Here is a 19,739-nt window from a genome sequence, read left to right as displayed (position 1 = left end):
ACCTGGAAGCGGAGCCGCGCAGCGCATCCTCTCTCTCTCTTACACACAATTTTTCTGTGTCTTTCCCCTTATCTCTTTTTCCCCCCCAGTGCGGCTCCCTGCTCTCCGGCTGCAGCTCATGTCGGCTCGGCCGGGGTCTCGTTGTGCTCCACGACGGACATCTCCTGCCATTTTAGCCTTTGGGTCGGGCATGCCGGTGTAAAAGAGGTGGCATTTTTTTCCTTCTTCCTTTCCCCTTGTCTCTCTCTCGTCCCTTCTCTGCGGCCTGAAACGCACAAAATGTCGACCAGAACGCCATTACCGACCGTTAACGAGCGCGACACGGAGAACGTAAGTAACCCATTTAGACGTTTAGAAAAGACGCTGTTCGTGGTGTTTGTCGCGTTAATTTGCGATGCCTGGGTGTTCCACATCAGCCTGCTAGCTTTGCTAACTAGCCACAGCTCTCATCCTCGTAGAGAAGCAGCTCTGTTAGCTAAAGTGCTAATCAAACGGTCTCTTTTCTTTCATAACGCTTGCTAACGCTTATTAATGTTTTAGCCATGACAAACTGGAAAAAAAACGTCTTATTTAATGAACAGATTAGGATGAATATTTATTTGTTTGTGCGCTTAAATACGGTGTTAACCTTGTCTTAGCCGGTAAACCTAATGACAGAGAGATTCAGGTGCATAGCGATGCTCTCTGTCCTGCCCTTTAACGCCTGGCGGCTAATGCTAACTGGAACAATAACAGTTCACAGTGAAAAGAGGAATCTCAGGATTTCCCTTCTGTCTCCCTGTCTCAGTTCCTCTGTCTACGAGTGTTTGTAATTTGATTTGTAGTTAAACTAGAAAATATTTGTTAAAAAAAAGATCTGTTAAAAAAAACCCTTCATGAATATGAGTAACTGTCATCATCATCATCACTGTCTTAAAGAATATATTGGAGATAAGACACTATTTCTCTTGCTCTTAACTCTAATGGACCAGAGAAAGACAGAGAGATATGCATGCTCCCGGAAGCATTGCTCGTATATTATGTATAAGAAAAATCAATCCACAGAACTCTTCATGAGCTGTTCATAAGATTTCACATGAGCTTCAGCTCTAACTGGAACCTGTAATTATGTCGTGTTAATTAAAGTGCGCACCAAGAACACAACCAGTTCAGCGGGCATGTGAATAACCTGTATCAGTAGAAAATGAGATGAGTTTTCTTCATTATCAAGCACTAATGCTGATTCAGTGCTGCTTGGATGTCAGGTTTGCTGCAGTGACTCTCCGGTTTCTAGACGCACTGCACATTTTGGAAAGAAATAGCCTAAGGCGGTGAATGATCTGCGATCTAAAATATCGAAACAGCTCTGTGATCGTCTGCTGCCAGTAATTTAGTGAATATTACATTCAGGTTCTGAGGGTTGAAGTAGTGACGAACAGACTTTAATTCGCTGCAGTCATCATGTCTGGACATGTTTTCTTGTGAAATATCCACCTAGCCAGCAAGTCATGCTGCCACCCAAGTGAGTGCAGAAGTAATAAAAAAAATTGCCATCATATTTTATTATATGGATAAAATGTCATAATGTTATCCAGTTAAGATTGGATCATATCAACATGTTGGATAGAATATTTATGTATGATTTCCATATGAGATACACAAAGGCATGGAAATTGGATGTAGAATTCATTAACATAGACATAGACATTCATTAACATTACATGGAACACATTAAAACATTTCTGACTCTTTTGGTCAGATCAGATTAACATGTTATTAAATTTCACATTTCTAATTACAAGTGACGTTTATCTACTTCTTATGTGATGCGTCTGTCCTCTGAAACATCATGTATGCACATAGACGATACGTCTTTTTTCTTTTTTTTTTTGTTAAAGCACGTCATATTCTGCGAGCACTCATTCCTTTCAAACAATGGATGCGATTTGAGCAAAAATATACTTGGGGTTTTGCTCTCGAGGATGGGAAGCAGTTAGTGGTCTGTATTTGTTGAGGTCCAGAAGAAGGAAGAAAGTCGGATGGGTAGTTTTAGCTTTTTTTGGGAGCTTTTTAGGATGCTAAAAAATCCATGTGCTGCCGGTACATGCGATAAAAATTTGCATATATTCCGATCTGCCCATCCTCATTCAAGTCACATGACCATGTTTTAGATATGTATATAGGGCAGCATACAAAAGGACTCGTACATCAGATATGTGCATTAAGGCAGCCCTTAAGTTCCTAAAAAAGGGTAAAAGATCCTAGTCGAGTTATTTCAGGCAGGTAATATGAACATAGTTTGCGCTTTTATTTTTTTGTTCCCCCAGGACTTTTTGGGCTGTTTGGACAGTTAGTTAGAATGTTTATCATTTTATCATACCGCAACCATGTAGGAGTTAAGATTAGGTATAGTATGTGATCATAGCTGAACACAAACTCTAGACACTAGGTGCATTTACTTGGATCCCAATATTTTACTAATAATCAGAATAAAACTTCATTGTACAGTCTGATCTAATTGGAATGAAACAGCTGGTCAAAAAGCTTTGATGATCTGTTCAGTAGGAAAATATTATCCATGTAAACATCTGATTTTTGACATTTTTTTCTTGTCAGAGTTAATTCATACTTTCTGTGCATGTTTGCCTCACATGGGGAAAACATTAGGTGATGTGATGAGTTTCTGGGAGGAAAGGAGCTTTTGGTCTTGCACCACTGCCTTCCACCCTTTTACTGTTTGTGCCACCTGCTGAGGAAAGGGCACTGAATGGCTCACCATTTCACATGCGGTAAGGGATCTAACTAATCAGAGGCAATACTGAATTCCCGTAACCAATCATAATGCAGAAGGCGAAATTTGTAGAAAAAGACGGGAAGCTAACCTAACCTCAAAGTTGGAGACAAAAATATTTTTGCTGTTGTATTTCCGACAGATTAAAAGTTTCACAGCGAGCAGAACCAGTTTGTGCATGTCAAAGAAGTTACATTCTGATTAAAGGCTTTGTGCATGTTAATGCACATCTTATTGGATCAGCACCCTTGTGAACAGTTAAGAATCATTAGCTTTCATTTAGTTTTTATAACTAACTACACTGCCTGGACAAAAGAAAGCGTAACGGATTGGGACTACACAGGTTAATAGCGCTACGAAAACCACTTGTTGGTGAGAATATTCAGGAACAAAACACTTAAAATTGCTAGGGAGCATCAAGATTGGACTTTTAAAAAGATCCAGTTCAAATTGAGCCTATTCTAGAGTGATGGACATAAATATACAAGCATTTGGGAGCTGGGGTTACTTCAGTTGGTCAGGTCTAGGTTCAGTAACATTATATGGCAATAAAAAGAAAGTCAGATGGTGACCTAAATGTACTGAACGACCAGGTTATCACATCTAAGGACTTTTTTTCTTCCCTGATGTGATGGCATGGGCATATTGCGAGACTCAAATTGTGAAAGAGTGGTCTGGGAAAAGGAGGAATTATTTACAAATATGAACTGTTTAACAAATGCACTGTAATCAAAGCTAAAGGCAGTCAGTAAAATCTTGGAGTGTATGACTGTTTGGCTGAGCAGTGTATTACAAGTAAAAGTATAGGCCTTTTGCAGTCGCAAACCAAGTAGAGCCCTTGATCAGCATTTGCATAGGAATTTGGGATTCAGTCTTGTGTTCAAAACTAGTTAGCTTTGTAGCTTGTGTTAGCTGTAAAACTCAACATGAACGGTTCAGGGGCAGTTACTGCTGTTATAGAAAAGCAATCAAAATTTTTTGACCAATTAGATTTGACAATAATCTGCACTGTGGTATAGTCATTTGCTTATGACTGCATCATTATCAGTGTAAATAGTGTGTTAATTACATAGTGAATTTCAGAAACAGCACAGGATTAAAAACAACTCCATGAACATATTCTGTTGTTTTTAAATCATGTGTGATCTCGCTTTGATCTCTTAGCTTGCCAGCAAATTCACTTCAACAAATCTGTGTTGGATTTTTTGTGCATTGATGTGAGGAAACAGTCTGGGCATGAGCAGGCGAAAGCAAGCAAAATTACAGTCAGCAGCAGGGTTGCCAGGTCTCTGAGGGGAAAAAAAAATCAGCCACTCCAGACTTTCCCCAGAAAGAAACCTATTATGTAAATATGTTTCCCTTTCACATATTATATACGGCACAACAGGTATCTTTGCCAGATGTATTGTAATAATAACGTATAAATCGCATCATGGAATGAAATGATCAGCAACAAGGTGGTGTAATGCAGTCCGATGTAAAGCAGTGTTACTGCTACTACAATAAAGTTTATTTTTCCATAAAAGCATGTCCTATTTTATTTTTGTAACATCACAGCAGTTTGTCAACAATTTTCAAAGTAAAAATGTTCTATCCCAGTTGGTGCTGACTGATGACGTCTGCACCCTATGTATGTGCAAAAAGGTGCACGAGTTCCGAACTGCCCCAATATTATTATTCAAGTCACATGACCATGCATCAGATATACATTCAATCTAGGATTACATGTGAAAGTGACTCAGATCCTAACTGTAAAAAATATGTATGTATTCAGACAGCCCTAAAAGCTGATCTGTCACATTAATGTAACTTTAGGCTGGTAATGTGAACGTAGGCCTATGTTATGCTAATCATGCTGGAAGGTCACCTGAAGGTCGTCCTGAAGACATTCCCATTATAGAAAACCTGGTTACAGACAGTTACAAAACACTCCTTCCATAAATGTTAACTAATTTTTTTCCATACAAAAGCTTCACTCTATCAGTAATTTTTTTTCATTGTAAAATGACACATTTTATTTACTCTTTGTTTTATTATTTGACTTAGATGTGAATTTTCTGTCACAATAGAAATTATTATTTAAGGATGCATGCAGTAATATAAACCTGTGATCCTTATAGTGCTGAAACTGCTGTAAGAGCTGCTATTGTAGAAAATGAATCTGTAAGTGCATGGGTTGGTTCAGTGAAGCCTATCAACTTTGCTTGGGCCCTTCAGTCCAGTTGCATAACCGGAACAAGGCTGAGAAATAACAAAAGCTGTCTGAGAGAAGAGCCCAGATGAGGGCGGCCATCAGGATAGACGTCATCAGTCAGCACCAACTGGGATAGAACATTTTTACTTTGAAAATTGTTGACAAATTGCTGTGATGTTCAGGAATGTTGTATCTTAGTCCTGTAGTCGTTGTCATTTTAATTCAGGAAAAGTTGTTCTGCTGCTGGTTCATTTTGTCTGACTCTCATGGTGTGTTGTTCTGAGTGTTGTTTTGTACAAATTGTTTTGTACTCCTAATGAAATGAGTTTGTTTGCCTTAACAACCATATGATTTGTGAATCATGGGTAGGCTGTTGATTGAAATTTTAAAACATTGCAGTTTTAGTTTTGATTCTTTTGCACTAATGTTGATAGTCTGATTTGTTTTAAGCAGCTATATTTCTTACAACTTAAGTTATACTTATACAAGTATTAATATCTAATAAGCATTTGAATGCTATGTAGCATGAGAATTGATAGCATGTTCAATTGATAGTTTGAATATTGCCTGTTATAAAGCAATTTCTTTCTTTTCTTTTTTTTTCACCCTGCTGAGCTTCTGCACCCCACTCCAGTCCAGTAGGTGGCAGGATTGCACAAACTGCGGCCAAATTCAAAAGAAGTGATAGTTTCAAAACACGAGTATTTGCATAAGATGCAAGCAGTTTCTATTTTTTGCAAAAGCTGTGGTGTATTTTTAAAAAAGAATTTCATCTATTTTAGACTGTTTAACAGGTGTAACTTTATCTGTGTAACTTTGTGAATTGATTCTGAAGAATCTCAGAACACTCACCCAGTGATTTAATTCATTGAACTGTCTGCCAGAATATCAATTAAATTGCATAATATGCTCACATTCTTTTCTGGTCAGAAAATGTTTCTGGTTGTGTTACATGTTGCATGTAACATTTTGCGTTATTTATCTGCAGCATTGTCACAAAGGAAACAATTTAAGCATGAGTTTTAACATTTGGTGTCTCTTTGAACAACAAAAAAGAGCTTTTATGACATTTGTCCGTATATGTATATTTTCTCCTAAATCTGCTTGAAGGAGGTCATAAAAAACAACTTTTTACACCACTGAAGTAGAGTCATGACTCAGGCAGAAACATGATCAGGATGATTCGCAGTCAGTTGTATTTAACCAATCAATGCCACGCACTATTTTTAACTCCATCCATATGCATGTGCTTTGTCTGCAGGTGGTTAGCACACCCAAAATGCAGGTCATGGTTAATTTGCTGTGCAATGCCGTGACACATTGCACAGTGGAAAAGTGCTCTTGGACGTCCTATAAGAGTGAATGATAAGACAGGTCTCTGCACTGAGAGATGCCATGTTTCCAAGTTCCCATGGTCTAGCTCAGATCTTTGTTTCTGGGTCGAAAGGCGGATTAAAATCAGCCCCTACTCATGATCTTTGAATAAAATAGTTGCCGTTGAGGTTATGATGTGCTGCGCTATTGTTTAGAAGCTTCTTTTGTGTTTGTTGGCTTTCCCAGTGCCTTTGTCATGCTATTCAGACAAGACCATGGTGAACTAGAAAGCTAAACTTTTTATCAATCTAACTAAACTTTACAAATTGTTTGCACACACTGGTCAGATCTGGTGAGATTTTTGCACTCAAAATAGAAATGTATCTATTTAATAAAAAGTCAACAATTCATGACTGTGGTCATATTGGGCTGATTAATATTATGAACATTAATTTATGAGCAGAATGGCTGTGACTGCAAGATGTTTTATGACTTTAAGATTTTTTAAAATCTGGCTTTATCTACAGCTCAGTGAACCTTAATGTAAGATACTGTGTAGGTGGGATCCATGAAAAGTAGGATAATACAGTATAAAAGCCTTTTTCACTTACAAACTGTTGGCTAACCACGTGTGTGGTAATAGGAGGAAATACGCACACTGTTGTCTTTAATGGAGTGACTTTTTTTTACTTTCCGTAACATATTCTTAAAAGATTTTTAAACATCTGGTAATGTAAGATTTTTATTTTTTGCTTTTGCCGAACTCTTTAGATAACTTTGAAGACAAATATCTCTCATATATCTCATATATCTCATATTTAGCTGAGTCATGCGTCAGGTCCTGGACTGGGAGTTTTCCCACAGTCAGAAAACTCAGTATGATGCTTCCTAGAGGTTTTATTATAAGGTTTGACGAATCCAAACACTCTAATGGGTTCAGTTTTTTAAAGGAGCTTTAACATAAACAGTGTTTGTCCGTTTGAATCAAATCCTGGTACGTGATTTTCCTCCATCACAGCAGTTACACTCTGGCGTGGACAAAAACACAGTTCGGGGTGGTCTCTGATTAGTTCCAAGTGAACTTTAACATGGTTTCATTGCAGTTTGAAAGCGATTCGATCCTGAATCGATCCAGCCGCAGGAAGTGAATCAGTTGTGGTGTTTATTTTAGGTTGCAGCATTTTTTTTTGGAGACCTTTTAAACTGAGCTGAAGAACAGAGCAGTAGCACTGCAGGATGTCCCACGTACAGCTTTAGTATTTTATTACACAATTACCTGTTTGTTAAATGCTGATTATTCCTTATGTTAGGGTTGGTTCTGTCAGGACTATGAATACCTATATTAAACTTTATACTATATTACTATAATACTATATTAAAAGTATGGTTATGTGTAAAATAATCAGTGCCAGAGTGGTGTGATCAAGTTACCATTACAACTTTGAGTTAGATTATCTGACATTATTAGTGGTGTAGTGGTTTGCTTTGTGATTCCTGCCTTAAGTCTGTGTGCGTGAAGTTTCACCCCCATGCTTGTTTAGGTTCCCCATTTCCTTTCACAGTTTAAAAACATGCAGATTAGGTTTCCAAGTTGCCCGTCGTGTGTGTGTATATATAATATATACCACAATTTTCTCCCTAATTTAGTATATGATTAAATGAAAGAAATGGGAACAAATGTTTTACTGTGGCTGCAAATGAACTTTCGACACAATAAAAAAAATTATTTTATACAGTATAAAAGCATTAGGAGCAACCTCATTTCCCCTCTCGTCTGTTCCAACCACTCGGCATACAGCATCACCAGTATAAACACCACCTGTCGATAATCGCCTGATCATCTGTCGTCATATGCACCTGTTTTTCACTGGTTCATGTCTTAAATTTAATGTTTTTAATGCTTAAGTAAATCATATATCACTGTGTGGCTTAATAAACAAAAAATATTCCTCTGAATCTACTCCGGTACGACTGAAAATGAGAGCCAAAAAAGTCAAATAGGAAGTCTGGAGTCTCCAGTCTTCCCTCATCAGCTTTACAAAAGACTTTGCATAAAATCGTGACTATTAAAAACTCTGATACTTGGGATATCTTACATAAATGATAAATGTCTCCCAAGATAATACATGACAGTCAGATGTGTTTAATAATAAACTGATTAAAACAAAAGATATTTAAACACATATTGCATGGAGCAGATGAGCTGTTAAAAGAGCTGATAATGCATAAGAACAAGCACTTTACATAAACCTGTTTGTGTTTCAGCCTCGACGATTATCTAATGTGGTTGGTTAGTTTTTTCTCTTTTATTTTGTTTACATAATGATGCAAGTGTGAAATCATACCAAATTACAGATTAACCAAAAGGATAAATGTCTCTCTGATTCAGACTCTGCATGAACGTGAGTTGATGTCAGTTCCCTGCTAATGGAAATGAGAATGCCAATGTGTTGTTATTGTGTGATTGTTATCGTGTCAAGTTTGTAAGGTCTTGAAGCCAAATTCCTTCCTCATGTGGACTGCATTCCTTCACTGATCGTTTTCTCACTGAGACCAAGCATTTCATGTACTCGATGTTGGCTCCTACTTACGGTTTATTTTCAAGTAATAAGTTGTCTGGTGGAACTTAAAAAAAGGCAGGAAAGCATAACCTTAACCCAACCTTGAAGAATTGGCCCAATACTTCCAGATTGCTTGTGATCAGCGATGGCACTGAGCCAGCAGCTTTGCCCTCCATCTAACCTCCAGGTTTCAGGAGACGAGCGCGTTTATCGACTGGGCTGGATGGATGGGCTTTTTATTGGCTCATATCTTCCAGCCTGTGGTGTGTTACGAGGCACACAGTGAGTGGGGGGAGGGCTACAGTGTGGAGACGGGGGTATAAAGGCTCACACAGAGGAGGAGGAGGCTGTTTTTATGCTGTAGCTTCTGCGTCAGACCTGCTGAAATTGTCCTATAGACTTGTGTTAGTATGCTGGCCCATGGCATGCAGAAAGTTGCTAAATCAGCGGTGTTGCATTTACTGAACTGTGCACAAAATCATTTGAGTGAAATTTAAAGCCTCAATCAATATTTTATCGATTTATGACTCAGGCAAAAAGCAAAGGCATGTTTTATTTGCTGAGATACATGCTCACATGCTAGTGCTGGTTATCTGCGTTTTGTCTTACTGTGCTAGCTGGAGACACCGCTTTTTGTTTCCAGAGATCATATTTGTGGTTAGTGAAATTTGTGCTACTGGTCTGAGGTAGAGAAATGATAAACTAAGGATAAACCAAAACCTTTCCCAATAGAAATCTAATCATGCCATAGAATTTAAGGAGGTTGGGAGATGGGGTGGCTGGGTTTATAACACTGCACATTATTAATAATATGCTGGAGGAGACAAGGCCATGCAGGAAGTCACGGTGTGCAGGCTGTTCTTGTGCTGACTGAGCTGAGCGGCATCATGACCGAGCGTCCGACTGACTGAGAGTGGGCTTTACTTAAGCACTATTGTTAAAAGAGTCTGCAGTTGCTAAGGCTTAAGGGGCCATGCAAGCATGAGCGGGAACACAGCTCAAGCAGAAAGAAGTTCTGAAGGACTAGTGCTGGCAAACAGGAACATGTTGAAGGTCAAGGTAAGATAACGGCTTGCTGCTTGTATTTTTTTACACAGGCATGTTCAAAACAGGAGTGATGAATTTACATTTATTTTGGCATAGAACTTTAATGCTGTAATCAACTTTTTGAGTTTGATCTATTTTGCGATCTGGAAACAGGAAAGTCCAAATTACTCTGGAAGTCTGGTTCAGATTGCGTATGAATTGGAGGGTCTGAGAATGTCAAGACCCCCAAGAAATGTCTTGCCCCAAGCTTTTGGAGAACAAACTTTTGACAAGTGAAAATGTTTTATTGGACATTGTTGCATAGCACATAGTAAACAGTTCAATATAAATAGAAGCTTAAGCCCAGTTTTCACTTTCAGACGTTTTGCTATGAATCGCTGCAGGCTTGCCATGACTATGACATGCTCCGACATCATTAGCTATGGTGTAGCAACTAAGCACTATAGCAGAGCTAAGACAAAGTACAGTGAAACCTGCTGCACAATTAATCACATAAAAAGTCAAAATCTCAGTATGAATCTGTTCAATTATTTAACGGCAATTTATTTTTAAATCAAAATGTACAGCCCTAGGCAGAGATGACGAGAATTACTGTGCGCAGTGTCTCTGGTGCGCCGTTTCTTTTAAAACCTATGAGACACCCCAATAAATGCTCTGACTTAACGATACTTGCACGAGATACTAATTTTACCAGGCACAGGTGACTGATTTAATTAAGATTTTTAGAAAAGACAAATGCATAATTTTGACACAAGTCTCCTTGCTTTTCAATAGACTTGTTGACCCTCTGTTAACAAGCTTTTATTTTCCTTCATTAAAAAATTATTTAGGCTGAGGTGTGAGCCAAGAATGCAACCGCTGTCTTCATTTACTTCTTCATCGAAAGTAAATCTTCGTCTTCGTAGGACTGCTGGCAGAGGTCAGAACAGGTAGAAGTCTGATGCAAAATTAGCCAGACTATATGGAGGATGCTTAAACACCTCAAAACAAAGTTTGGCAGAAGTTGGACACTTTCTCTGTACTGCGGTAAATAACCGCACCAGGTACATCAGACCATAACAAATTTGTGCAAATCACAAGTGGTGCATCCATTTTTGCAGTTACAAATGAACTGATGTAACATATACACACAGCAGTGACTGATGAGACAATAGCCTTAAACGGAAAGTGCTGTTAAGACAACAGACGTTTTAATATATTCAGGATAATTTTTGACTCGTTATAAAGTTTACTTACCAGTGATGCCCTCCTGAGACTTACAACTCCTCACCGTCACATGGCACAACCATGAATGACCACAAATAAGCCCGTGGAATACATAGTGGAGTTGGCAGAAATACAATTTGTAAAAAGTTGTACGGTATCTCTGCCGTAACATTTTAAAGCATAGGGGAACAATTTGTGGTTCTTGCCAGCAAGCTGTGAATCACAGCAGGCCACCTGACGTACTTGTTATGCCTAATCCTACCACAGGACTGACCATGCTTCATCACATCTTGTGAACTTGTAGTGATCCACAGAATAACATCACGAAAGTTATAATAGGTTAATAAGAGCCACTGTTTACAAGTGGATTGAGGATGTGTTCACAAGTCATACCAAACTAATGTGTAAGCGTTTTGTAAGACGAGCAAAATTTTTTAATAAATTTTTAACTTGATAAACAAGCGAGGTCTTGATGTACGAGTAGTACTCGTCCACTTTTTCCTGCTGAGCGTCACATGATCACAACTGAGCCGACTGTTCTTCTTTCTCTCGCTCTCTTTCTCTTTTGCTGGGGGATTGTGGGTAATTGTCACTAGGAGGCTCCCACATTAAGGCTACTACCACCACTCAGTCGGGAGGGCGAAAGCTATCCTGTGTTTCCTCCGAACCGCGTGACGCGAGCCGACCGCATCTTTTCGAACTGCTCGCTCTCACACCGTTAGGGGCAGAGTAACACACTCGGAGGAAAGCGCTAGCCGCTCCTTCCGCCTGCGCGAGCTCACAGACGCCCCTGATTGGCTGTAGAGCCGTGATTAATGTGGGAGCGCAAGTACCTCTCATCCCTCCCCCCTGAGAGAACTCGGCCAATCAGCTCTCTCTGTGCCTCCGGCTGTGAGAGGAAAACAGCATCACCCGGGGTTCGACCCAGCGCTCCCCGAACGGGTCCTTTTTTTTATAGGCTTTTTGTAAAGAGGTTAAAAAGAAAAAAAAAAACTACTGTGCCTGATAAAAAAAAAATCACACCTGTTATATTTGTGTCCCAATTATTGTGTTTTGGTTCCGTCGTCGAACTCTCACGAGCCTGCACGGACATATCACAAGGGAATCCCAATGATATACCGGGTCATGTGATCCGGCATGGAAGGGAGTCTAAGGAGTTACAGCGTGTTGTTTTTGTGAAACATTGTCATGAAGGTCAAAGGATATCGTGAAGACTTATTTTTACTTTATATTTTGTATTAATTTTTTTTTTTACTATAAATCAGTGTTTCTATTATTTTCTGTGGGGAAAATTCACTTTGATATGAGTGCTTTGATGTATAAGCATGCTTCAGAAATGAATTATGCTTGCAATCCAAGGTTTTGACTGTGTGTTGTTTGAAGGATATTATTTAAATGCTATCATCTTCAATTTCTCTCAGTATGAAGAAATACAGGGTGATGGCTGGCAGCAAGTTTTGAATATGCATACCACATTCTAAAGTCAGTCAGTGTTAATGATGTATGCTTAGGGCAGGTTGCTAGTTGTTTCACCGAAATGTTCACAAGGCTAAATTTTTTTATACATATCCTTTAGCTTTTTTTTGTCTGTTACATATTCATGCATAACATCGTGCATAACATTAGAGCACAGCTTTGCCTTGTTTTTACAATTAGTCACCTGGGGATGGTCAGTGACATTAAGGATGTTTGAGTCTAGGTGTAAAGGTACTAGGGATGGAAATCGCCAGGGATCACCCACTATATCACAATACCTAGGCTTTATAATTTTTTTTATTATACATTTTTGGGTATAATTTAAAACAAATATAAAACAAATAATTTGCTCCTACCACACATGGTGCTGTGCTGCCTGCCAGTGTAACTAGTTTAGTGTAAATCACCTGTATAGAGGAGTCCCAACATGCAAAGCTCATCAAAAGTGTGTGTATGAATGTATATATGTATGTGTATATACACACATACACACTCACCTAAAGGATTATTAGGAACACCATACTAATACAGTGTTTGACCCCCTTTTGCCTTCAGAACTGCCTTAATTCTACGTGGCATTGATTCAACAAGGTGCTGAAAGCATTCTTTAGAAATGTTGGCCCATATTGATAGGATAGCATCTTGCAGTTGATTGAGATTTGTGGGATGGACATCCAGGGCACGAAGCTTCCGTTCTCCACCACATCCTAAAGATGCTCTATTGGTTTGAGATCTGGTGACTGTGGGGGCCATTTTAGTACAGTGAACTTATTTTCATGTTCAAGAAATCAATTTGAAATGATTCGATTTTTGTGACATGGTGCATTATCCTGCTGGAAGTAGCCATCAGAGGATGGGTACATGGTGGTCATAAAGGGATGGACATGGTCAGAAACAATGCTCAGGTAGCTCGTGTCATTTAAACGATGCCCAGTTGGCACTAAGGGGCCTAAAGTGTGCCAAGAAAACATCCCCCACACCATTACACCACCACCACCAGCCAGCACAGTGGTAACAAGCAGTGGTGTCAAAAGTATTCACATTCATTACTTGAGTAGAAGTATAGTTATTGGGGTAAAAAAGACTTCTTTAGAAGTTGAAGTATCAACTCAAGCTTTTTACTCAAGTAAAAGTGTGAACGTACTGGTTTCAAAACTACTTAAAGTGTAAAAGTAAAGTGAGGGGGCAGAGCATTAAGGATAAAAGCTTAGGCTGTGCCACGGGCCTATATACTGCACTAACACCTCATAAAAAAAAAGAAAAGAAAAATGTGTTGTTTTTTTGTTGTATTTTTTAACGGCCATAGTGATTTGGGATACTGTATATGGCAAATGAAAAAGGATGCATTTTAGTACAATGCAAAAACTTTAAAGAACCATATATGTGTACTACTGAGCATTATAATGTTTTATGGAGAAGAATATATGATAACTAGTTGCCTATAAGTATTTTAATGGTGCAAAAAGTCAAACTTTAGAGGCATGTCTTCAGTAACCTTTATTGGAATGTTAATGTACATCCAAGCTAAGCTGCAGGAATCTGTAAAAATTAGTGTACCCAGGGCAGGCTTAGTAACAATTACCCTTGTATGGTTGTCTACAATAAACATTAGTGCTGTTAGAATGAATGATTAATCCAAGTGATTAATTAAAATTTATATATATAAAATGTGTGTATATATAATTTCTGTTACCTTCCTCGCTGGTGCTTGGTTGTGACATTTCGCTCGCATCTTAAGTCTCTATCACGGACATCTTCGTCTACTTATCAGAACCTTATCAACCGAAAATGCTATTTTATTTAAACGTCCTTGCTGGAGTGTGTGATGTGACATCATGTGCAGGTGCGATGGATCGCGTACTAACCAATAGGGTGTCGGAATGGTATGTTTATACTTTTTATCCAACTACAATCAAATTCGCTTCACCCGGATGGCCCGATTTATCATGACAAGCTGAAATAAAATAGGAGTAACGATGCTATTTTTAAAATGTAAGGAGTTGAAAGTACAGATAATGGCGTGAAAAGTCGGCTGAAAAATAATTACTCCAGTAAATTATAGATACCCAAAATTTCTACTTAAGTAAGGTAACAAAGTATTTGTACTTTGTTACTTGACACCTCTGGTAACAAGGCATGATGGATCCATGTTCTCATTCTGTTTATGCCAAATTCTGACTCTACCGTTTGAATGACTCATCAGACCAGACCAACATTTTTCCAATTTTGGTGAGCTCTTGCAAATTGTAGCCTCTTTTTCCTATTTGTAGTAGAGATGAGTGGTACCCGGTGGGGTCTTCTGCTGTTGTAGCCCATCCGCGTAAAGGTTGTGCGTGTTGTGGCATCACAAATACTTTGCTGCACACCTCGGTTGTAACAAGTGGTTATTTCAGTCAAAGTTGCTCTTCTATCAGCTTGAATCAGTTGGCCCATTCTCCTCTGACCTCTAGCATCAACAAGGTATTTTCGCCCACAGGACTGCTGCATACTGGATGTTTTTCCCTTTTCACAGCATTCTTTGTAAACCCTAGAAATGGTTGTGCGTGAAAATCCCAGTAACTGAGCAGATTGTGAAATACTCAGACTGGCCCCTCTGGCACCAACAACCATGTTGCCACGCTCAAAATTCCTTAAATAACCTTTCTTTCCTATTCTGACATTCAGTTTGGAGTTCAGGAGATCGTCTTGACCAGGACCACACCCCTAAATGCATTGAAGCAACTGCCATATATAAAATTATGATACATGAATTGCCACATAGAAGAGTCATCTCTAAATGGTATGCATATTTGATTTTGCACCATTTGGTATCTTTAACTCGTGCCAGGCGGTTTTCAGTTAATTAATGGAACGGACGGCAAAATAAATAAAAAATAATAACTAAAATAGCAAAAATATATATATTTTTATAGATATAAATATAAAGTTCAACAGACAAAGTGGAAAACTGTGGACGCCTCCATGTTTGGGTTATCTTAACATGCTAGGCAGCTAAGTTGAACTCCGGTTTCAACTAGCTGATTTTTTTTTTTTTTGCAAACTTTTATACTTCTCTATTTAACTTTTTGAATTTGACTCCCGGTGTGAGCACCTGCAGTATGCCATGAGCAGCAGTTTTTAGGGCAATGAAAAAAAATACACACTTCCAAATTTATGCTTGTTATTGTGATTGTTGTGTTGTGTAAAAGAAGAGCTGGTCTTCATGTGGTTTAACTTCTAAGCTCATCCGCCACATCCTCAGACTAATGAATTTTTCCAGATCCCATCAGACCTCCAGTGATTATGGTGCTGGGTTTAAAGGAACTCTGAGGTTTTTCCTCATGATCTTTGTGGTGATGATTGCAGTGTCTCATCAGGGGGTTTCTTGAGAATACAGTTAAGGAGCAGTGTTTCATCTATATCGCTGAAGCATATGTCTGGTTTCTGTGCTTTATCCATCCTGTTCTCATGTGTCCTACAGTATACATGTGATAAATCACTTACATTGGATGAAACCGTAAAGAGGTATACAGTGACAATGTTAGTGATAGATTTGTAGTTACATTTAGATTTAATGCAGTTTTTGAGTCCTTGTGTAAGGTCTGGGGTATGATAACAAAAATGTTTGGAAATGTAAAAGTTCCTGGAAGAAAGAATATTTTACAATATGATGCTTTCATGGTGGAGCAACTAGGGATTTGTGACACATCAGTATTTTATTCATTTATTATTATTATTATTATTATTATTTTTTTTTTTTTTTATAAGACCACTGCGATACTGAGCTATGTCTTATATGGGATGTTTTTATAAAACACAAAGTGCATTTAGGATAGGAGGCTGATATTGTGTATGTCATTTTGGTCTGGTGCTGGTGATGATTGATTTTAGGTGTGTATATGTGTATAATTTTTTTTAAATATATATATATATATATATATATATATATATATATATATATATATATATATATATAAACCTTTGCTTTGCATATGCTTTCAGTAGTTTTCTTACTCTCTCCACCTTCTGTATTCCAGCACACCTCTGTGGACGGCTACTCTGACCCCCCAGCACCCCCGGCTAAGTCGGCTAGCAGGCAGAGTTTGCCGCGATGTCGCAACTCCGTGGCGTCCATCACAGACGACCAGCCTCACATCGGCAACTACAGGCTGCTCAAAACCATCGGCAAGGGCAACTTCGCCAAAGTCAAGCTAGCACGTCATACTTTAACAGGACGGGAGGTAATGCACACAGGCCAAGTTTTGTTTGTTTTTTACTTTTTATTTTATTTCATTTTGAGGTCTTTTCTTCAGGAAGCATATAAAGAGTGATAACTTGTGCGAATACTTAATTTTTTTATTTGTAACTACGCCTGTTGTGTATGTACTTTTAACATAGACTTCATCTATAACCTACAGTATGCCATTAAAAAGCAAATTGTAGGACAAGACAGGAAAGCAAAGCAAACAAAACCAGGGTTTGTCAACTGCCAGACTGTGGTCCAGATATCAGATCCTCTGTTAGGCTTTGTTACTTGCTTATCTGGACTTTTGTAATCAAGGATTTATTATAAGCAGGCCTTTATACTCCAAACATAAACTGGTGAACTGTACGCAGGGCAAAAACTCGTTCTGCGGTAACAATAAACCTAGCTCATCCTGCTGACCAGATTTAAATGGTTAAGCTTTGAGTCTTTTCAGATTTGTACCATGATAGTGATGATGAAGATGGTTTCCTCTCCACTCTCCTGTACATCATACATGTCCCACATGTCTTCTAGGAGGCAATAATGTAATAGTGCATCACTTAATCTTAATGTTTGTTGCAGTGGTGATAATTGAGAGGAATGAGAACAGGTATTTAGAATTGAATTTAACGATTTTAATAAGTCATTGCATTCAACAAATTAAGAGATTAAAAATCTAGGTATGCAGGCGGATTTATAGGTTTGTGTAATCCAAATGAAAAAAGGCAGCGGGTCGATATTTAAACAAGATTATTAACATTAGTCAGTATTGTCTAAAAAAAAATAAATAAAAAAAATAATTTTAAAAAAAATAAAATAATAATAATTAAAAAAATTAACATTTACCTGTTGCAAATTATGGTGTTAATCAGAGGAATAAAACATTCTGTTGTTAAATAATCAACTGAATGTGTGAAAAAATCACATTTCCCTATCATTTATTATTTTCCTATAGTAGCATGCCCCCACTGTTATATTGCTTGCTTAAGGTGTGCTTTGGAAGGCTTGCAGCTTTTTTAATAAAGCTATATCAATAAAACACATATTGACTTGTTGACTAGTATTTGGTCAGCTAATGCATTGTGAGTTTTTATTTTATTATTTTTTTTATTGTGCTTTTGTTGTTTACTAACTTTTGACACTTTTCAACTTTTAATTTTAGCCATTGGCATTTTTGTCTATGATCCTGGATCAGTTAAAAACTAAGAGTATAAGAGAAACTGTACCAGTCATCTCTGTAAGCATCTTTATTCTTGTGTCTTGGCTCATTCTGTCTCCTCCAGCCATCTTGCATCCGTAACCTGGAGCCAAAATTTCCAATAGTATGCTCAAATTCACCAGTAAAGGCATACTATAGTTTCATGATAATCCAAGTTATTTGATTTTATTAATCTCCTTACCACTTACCTCAAATGTTGTTAAGTAGTCATGAAGCTCCTTAAGTTAAAAGGTGGATTCGCTACTCTAAAGTTTGCCACTCTTCATGGGAATGAGGGCATGAATGTCCATGTGTGGGTGCCGTCTGTGCTTTGACATCTTATCCAGGGTGTATCTCATAAGCTCTGGATCAACCACATCCTTACCACCGGGTACTTATCATCTGAATGAATTAATTTGGTAAACCAGTATTTACGAACGTAATTATAGATAATATTGGAATAATGGTGTCTCTTATCTGTATATCTTTCAGCTCTCCAATAAAATTCTGTCTTTAGTCTTTGAAGAGTCTGTCACTCGTCTGCATGTATTATGTTCGTGCACAGATTGATTCCCAGTTGCACTAAGCCCTCGTAATGCCTTGACTACACTGTAACATCTATTATTTAGATAGATAAGATAAGAGTCATGCTCCATCCTGAACTACAGAAGCATGTCAGAAAGAACTAAATAACTAGATGTGGTTGAGGTGGACTCCTAATCTAATCTGTGTATGTTTATGGAGAAGCTTTCAAGTGAGGCCTTCATTCACACTCTCGCTGATGATCAGCTAGCCTTAAAGCTTCAAAACCTACAGTCACACACTGAACTTGGATGATGGTGAATGTCTTCTTCTAAAAAAAAAAAAAGAAAAAAAAGTGATTTGGGCATTTGGATTTTTATTGTCTGCTTGTCTGTTTTTGTATGTTTTTGTCTCTTTCTGATTATTCTCTTCGTTCTGTCTAATTACTGTAGGGCCTAAGCACTATGACATCAGCCCTGTATTGTGCTGTGTCCTTTTTCAACATTGTTTTATTTTGTTTTTGTTTGTCCTGTTCTTGTGGTTGTTTGTTTTCCTGTCTTTTATTTTTGTCTGTATGTCTGTAAATCTTGTGATGTAAACACCGCTTTTGAGTCTTTGCTGAATGTTCGTTAATTTTCACCTCTTTATCTTCCAGGTTGCTGTGAAGATTATTGATAAGACACAGTTAAACCCCACTAGTTTACAAAAGGTGAGCCCTTCTTTTAACCAGTTCTTTCCCCAGGTTTGAACCAAAACTGAGTGTTTTCATGTTCTGATACATGAACATAAAATTACATGTTCTATTCACATTTATATATGACGGTGTTTAAATTTTTTAAAAGCACATCAGCTGTGATAATACACCGTGACAAGTGTGTCATGGTTGTGTAATAGTGTTCATTCAGGACACTGTGCTGTTTCAAGCTGTAAATACACATGAATATATGGTTGCATAGAGTCACATGTTTGAAAGTACCTGTGGTTTTGTTGCTTAAAGACCTGGATAAATGTATATTGCCGCTGCTTTTCTTTGAAAAAACTAAATAGCAATAAGATGTTTTCCACATAGGTTATGTCCCCAAGAGACTCTTTCAATGTGAGCATTGTGTAAGAAGCTTCCTTATTTCCTTTCTGTTCATCACATGGGTTGTGTGTCTAGAAGTTTGAGTGCTTTACTTTGTTGCTCACCACTTAGTTGGTTCATTGCATCATCAAAAATTGCTCCC

The 19,739-nt window shown here is 38.0% G+C and overlaps 1 protein-coding gene across 2 annotated transcripts in view; it reads left to right on the top strand.

The window, feature by feature from the left end:
• The window catches only part of mark1 (MAP/microtubule affinity-regulating kinase 1), a 44,838-nt gene continuing 25,099 nt past the window's right edge, over positions 1–19,739 (top strand). The window contains exons 1-3 of one of the 2 annotated variants that reach the window (XM_053512736.1): positions 1–330; positions 16,585–16,788; positions 19,169–19,222. In XM_053512736.1, coding sequence (XP_053368711.1) covers positions 280–330; positions 16,585–16,788; positions 19,169–19,222 — 309 coding nt within the window. In that variant the 5' untranslated portion in view covers positions 1–279. Of the gene's footprint in view, positions 331–9,814; positions 9,899–16,584; positions 16,789–19,168; positions 19,223–19,739 lie in introns of those variants that run through there. The other variant, XM_053512735.1, reaches the window with a different exon arrangement.

Source organism: Clarias gariepinus, chromosome 15, assembly GCF_024256425.1.
Source record: "Clarias gariepinus isolate MV-2021 ecotype Netherlands chromosome 15, CGAR_prim_01v2, whole genome shotgun sequence".
NCBI lineage: Eukaryota > Metazoa > Chordata > Actinopteri > Siluriformes > Clariidae > Clarias > Clarias gariepinus.
The sequence above is the reverse complement of the archived record's forward strand: the minus strand, read 5'-3'. Positions and strand labels throughout refer to the sequence as shown.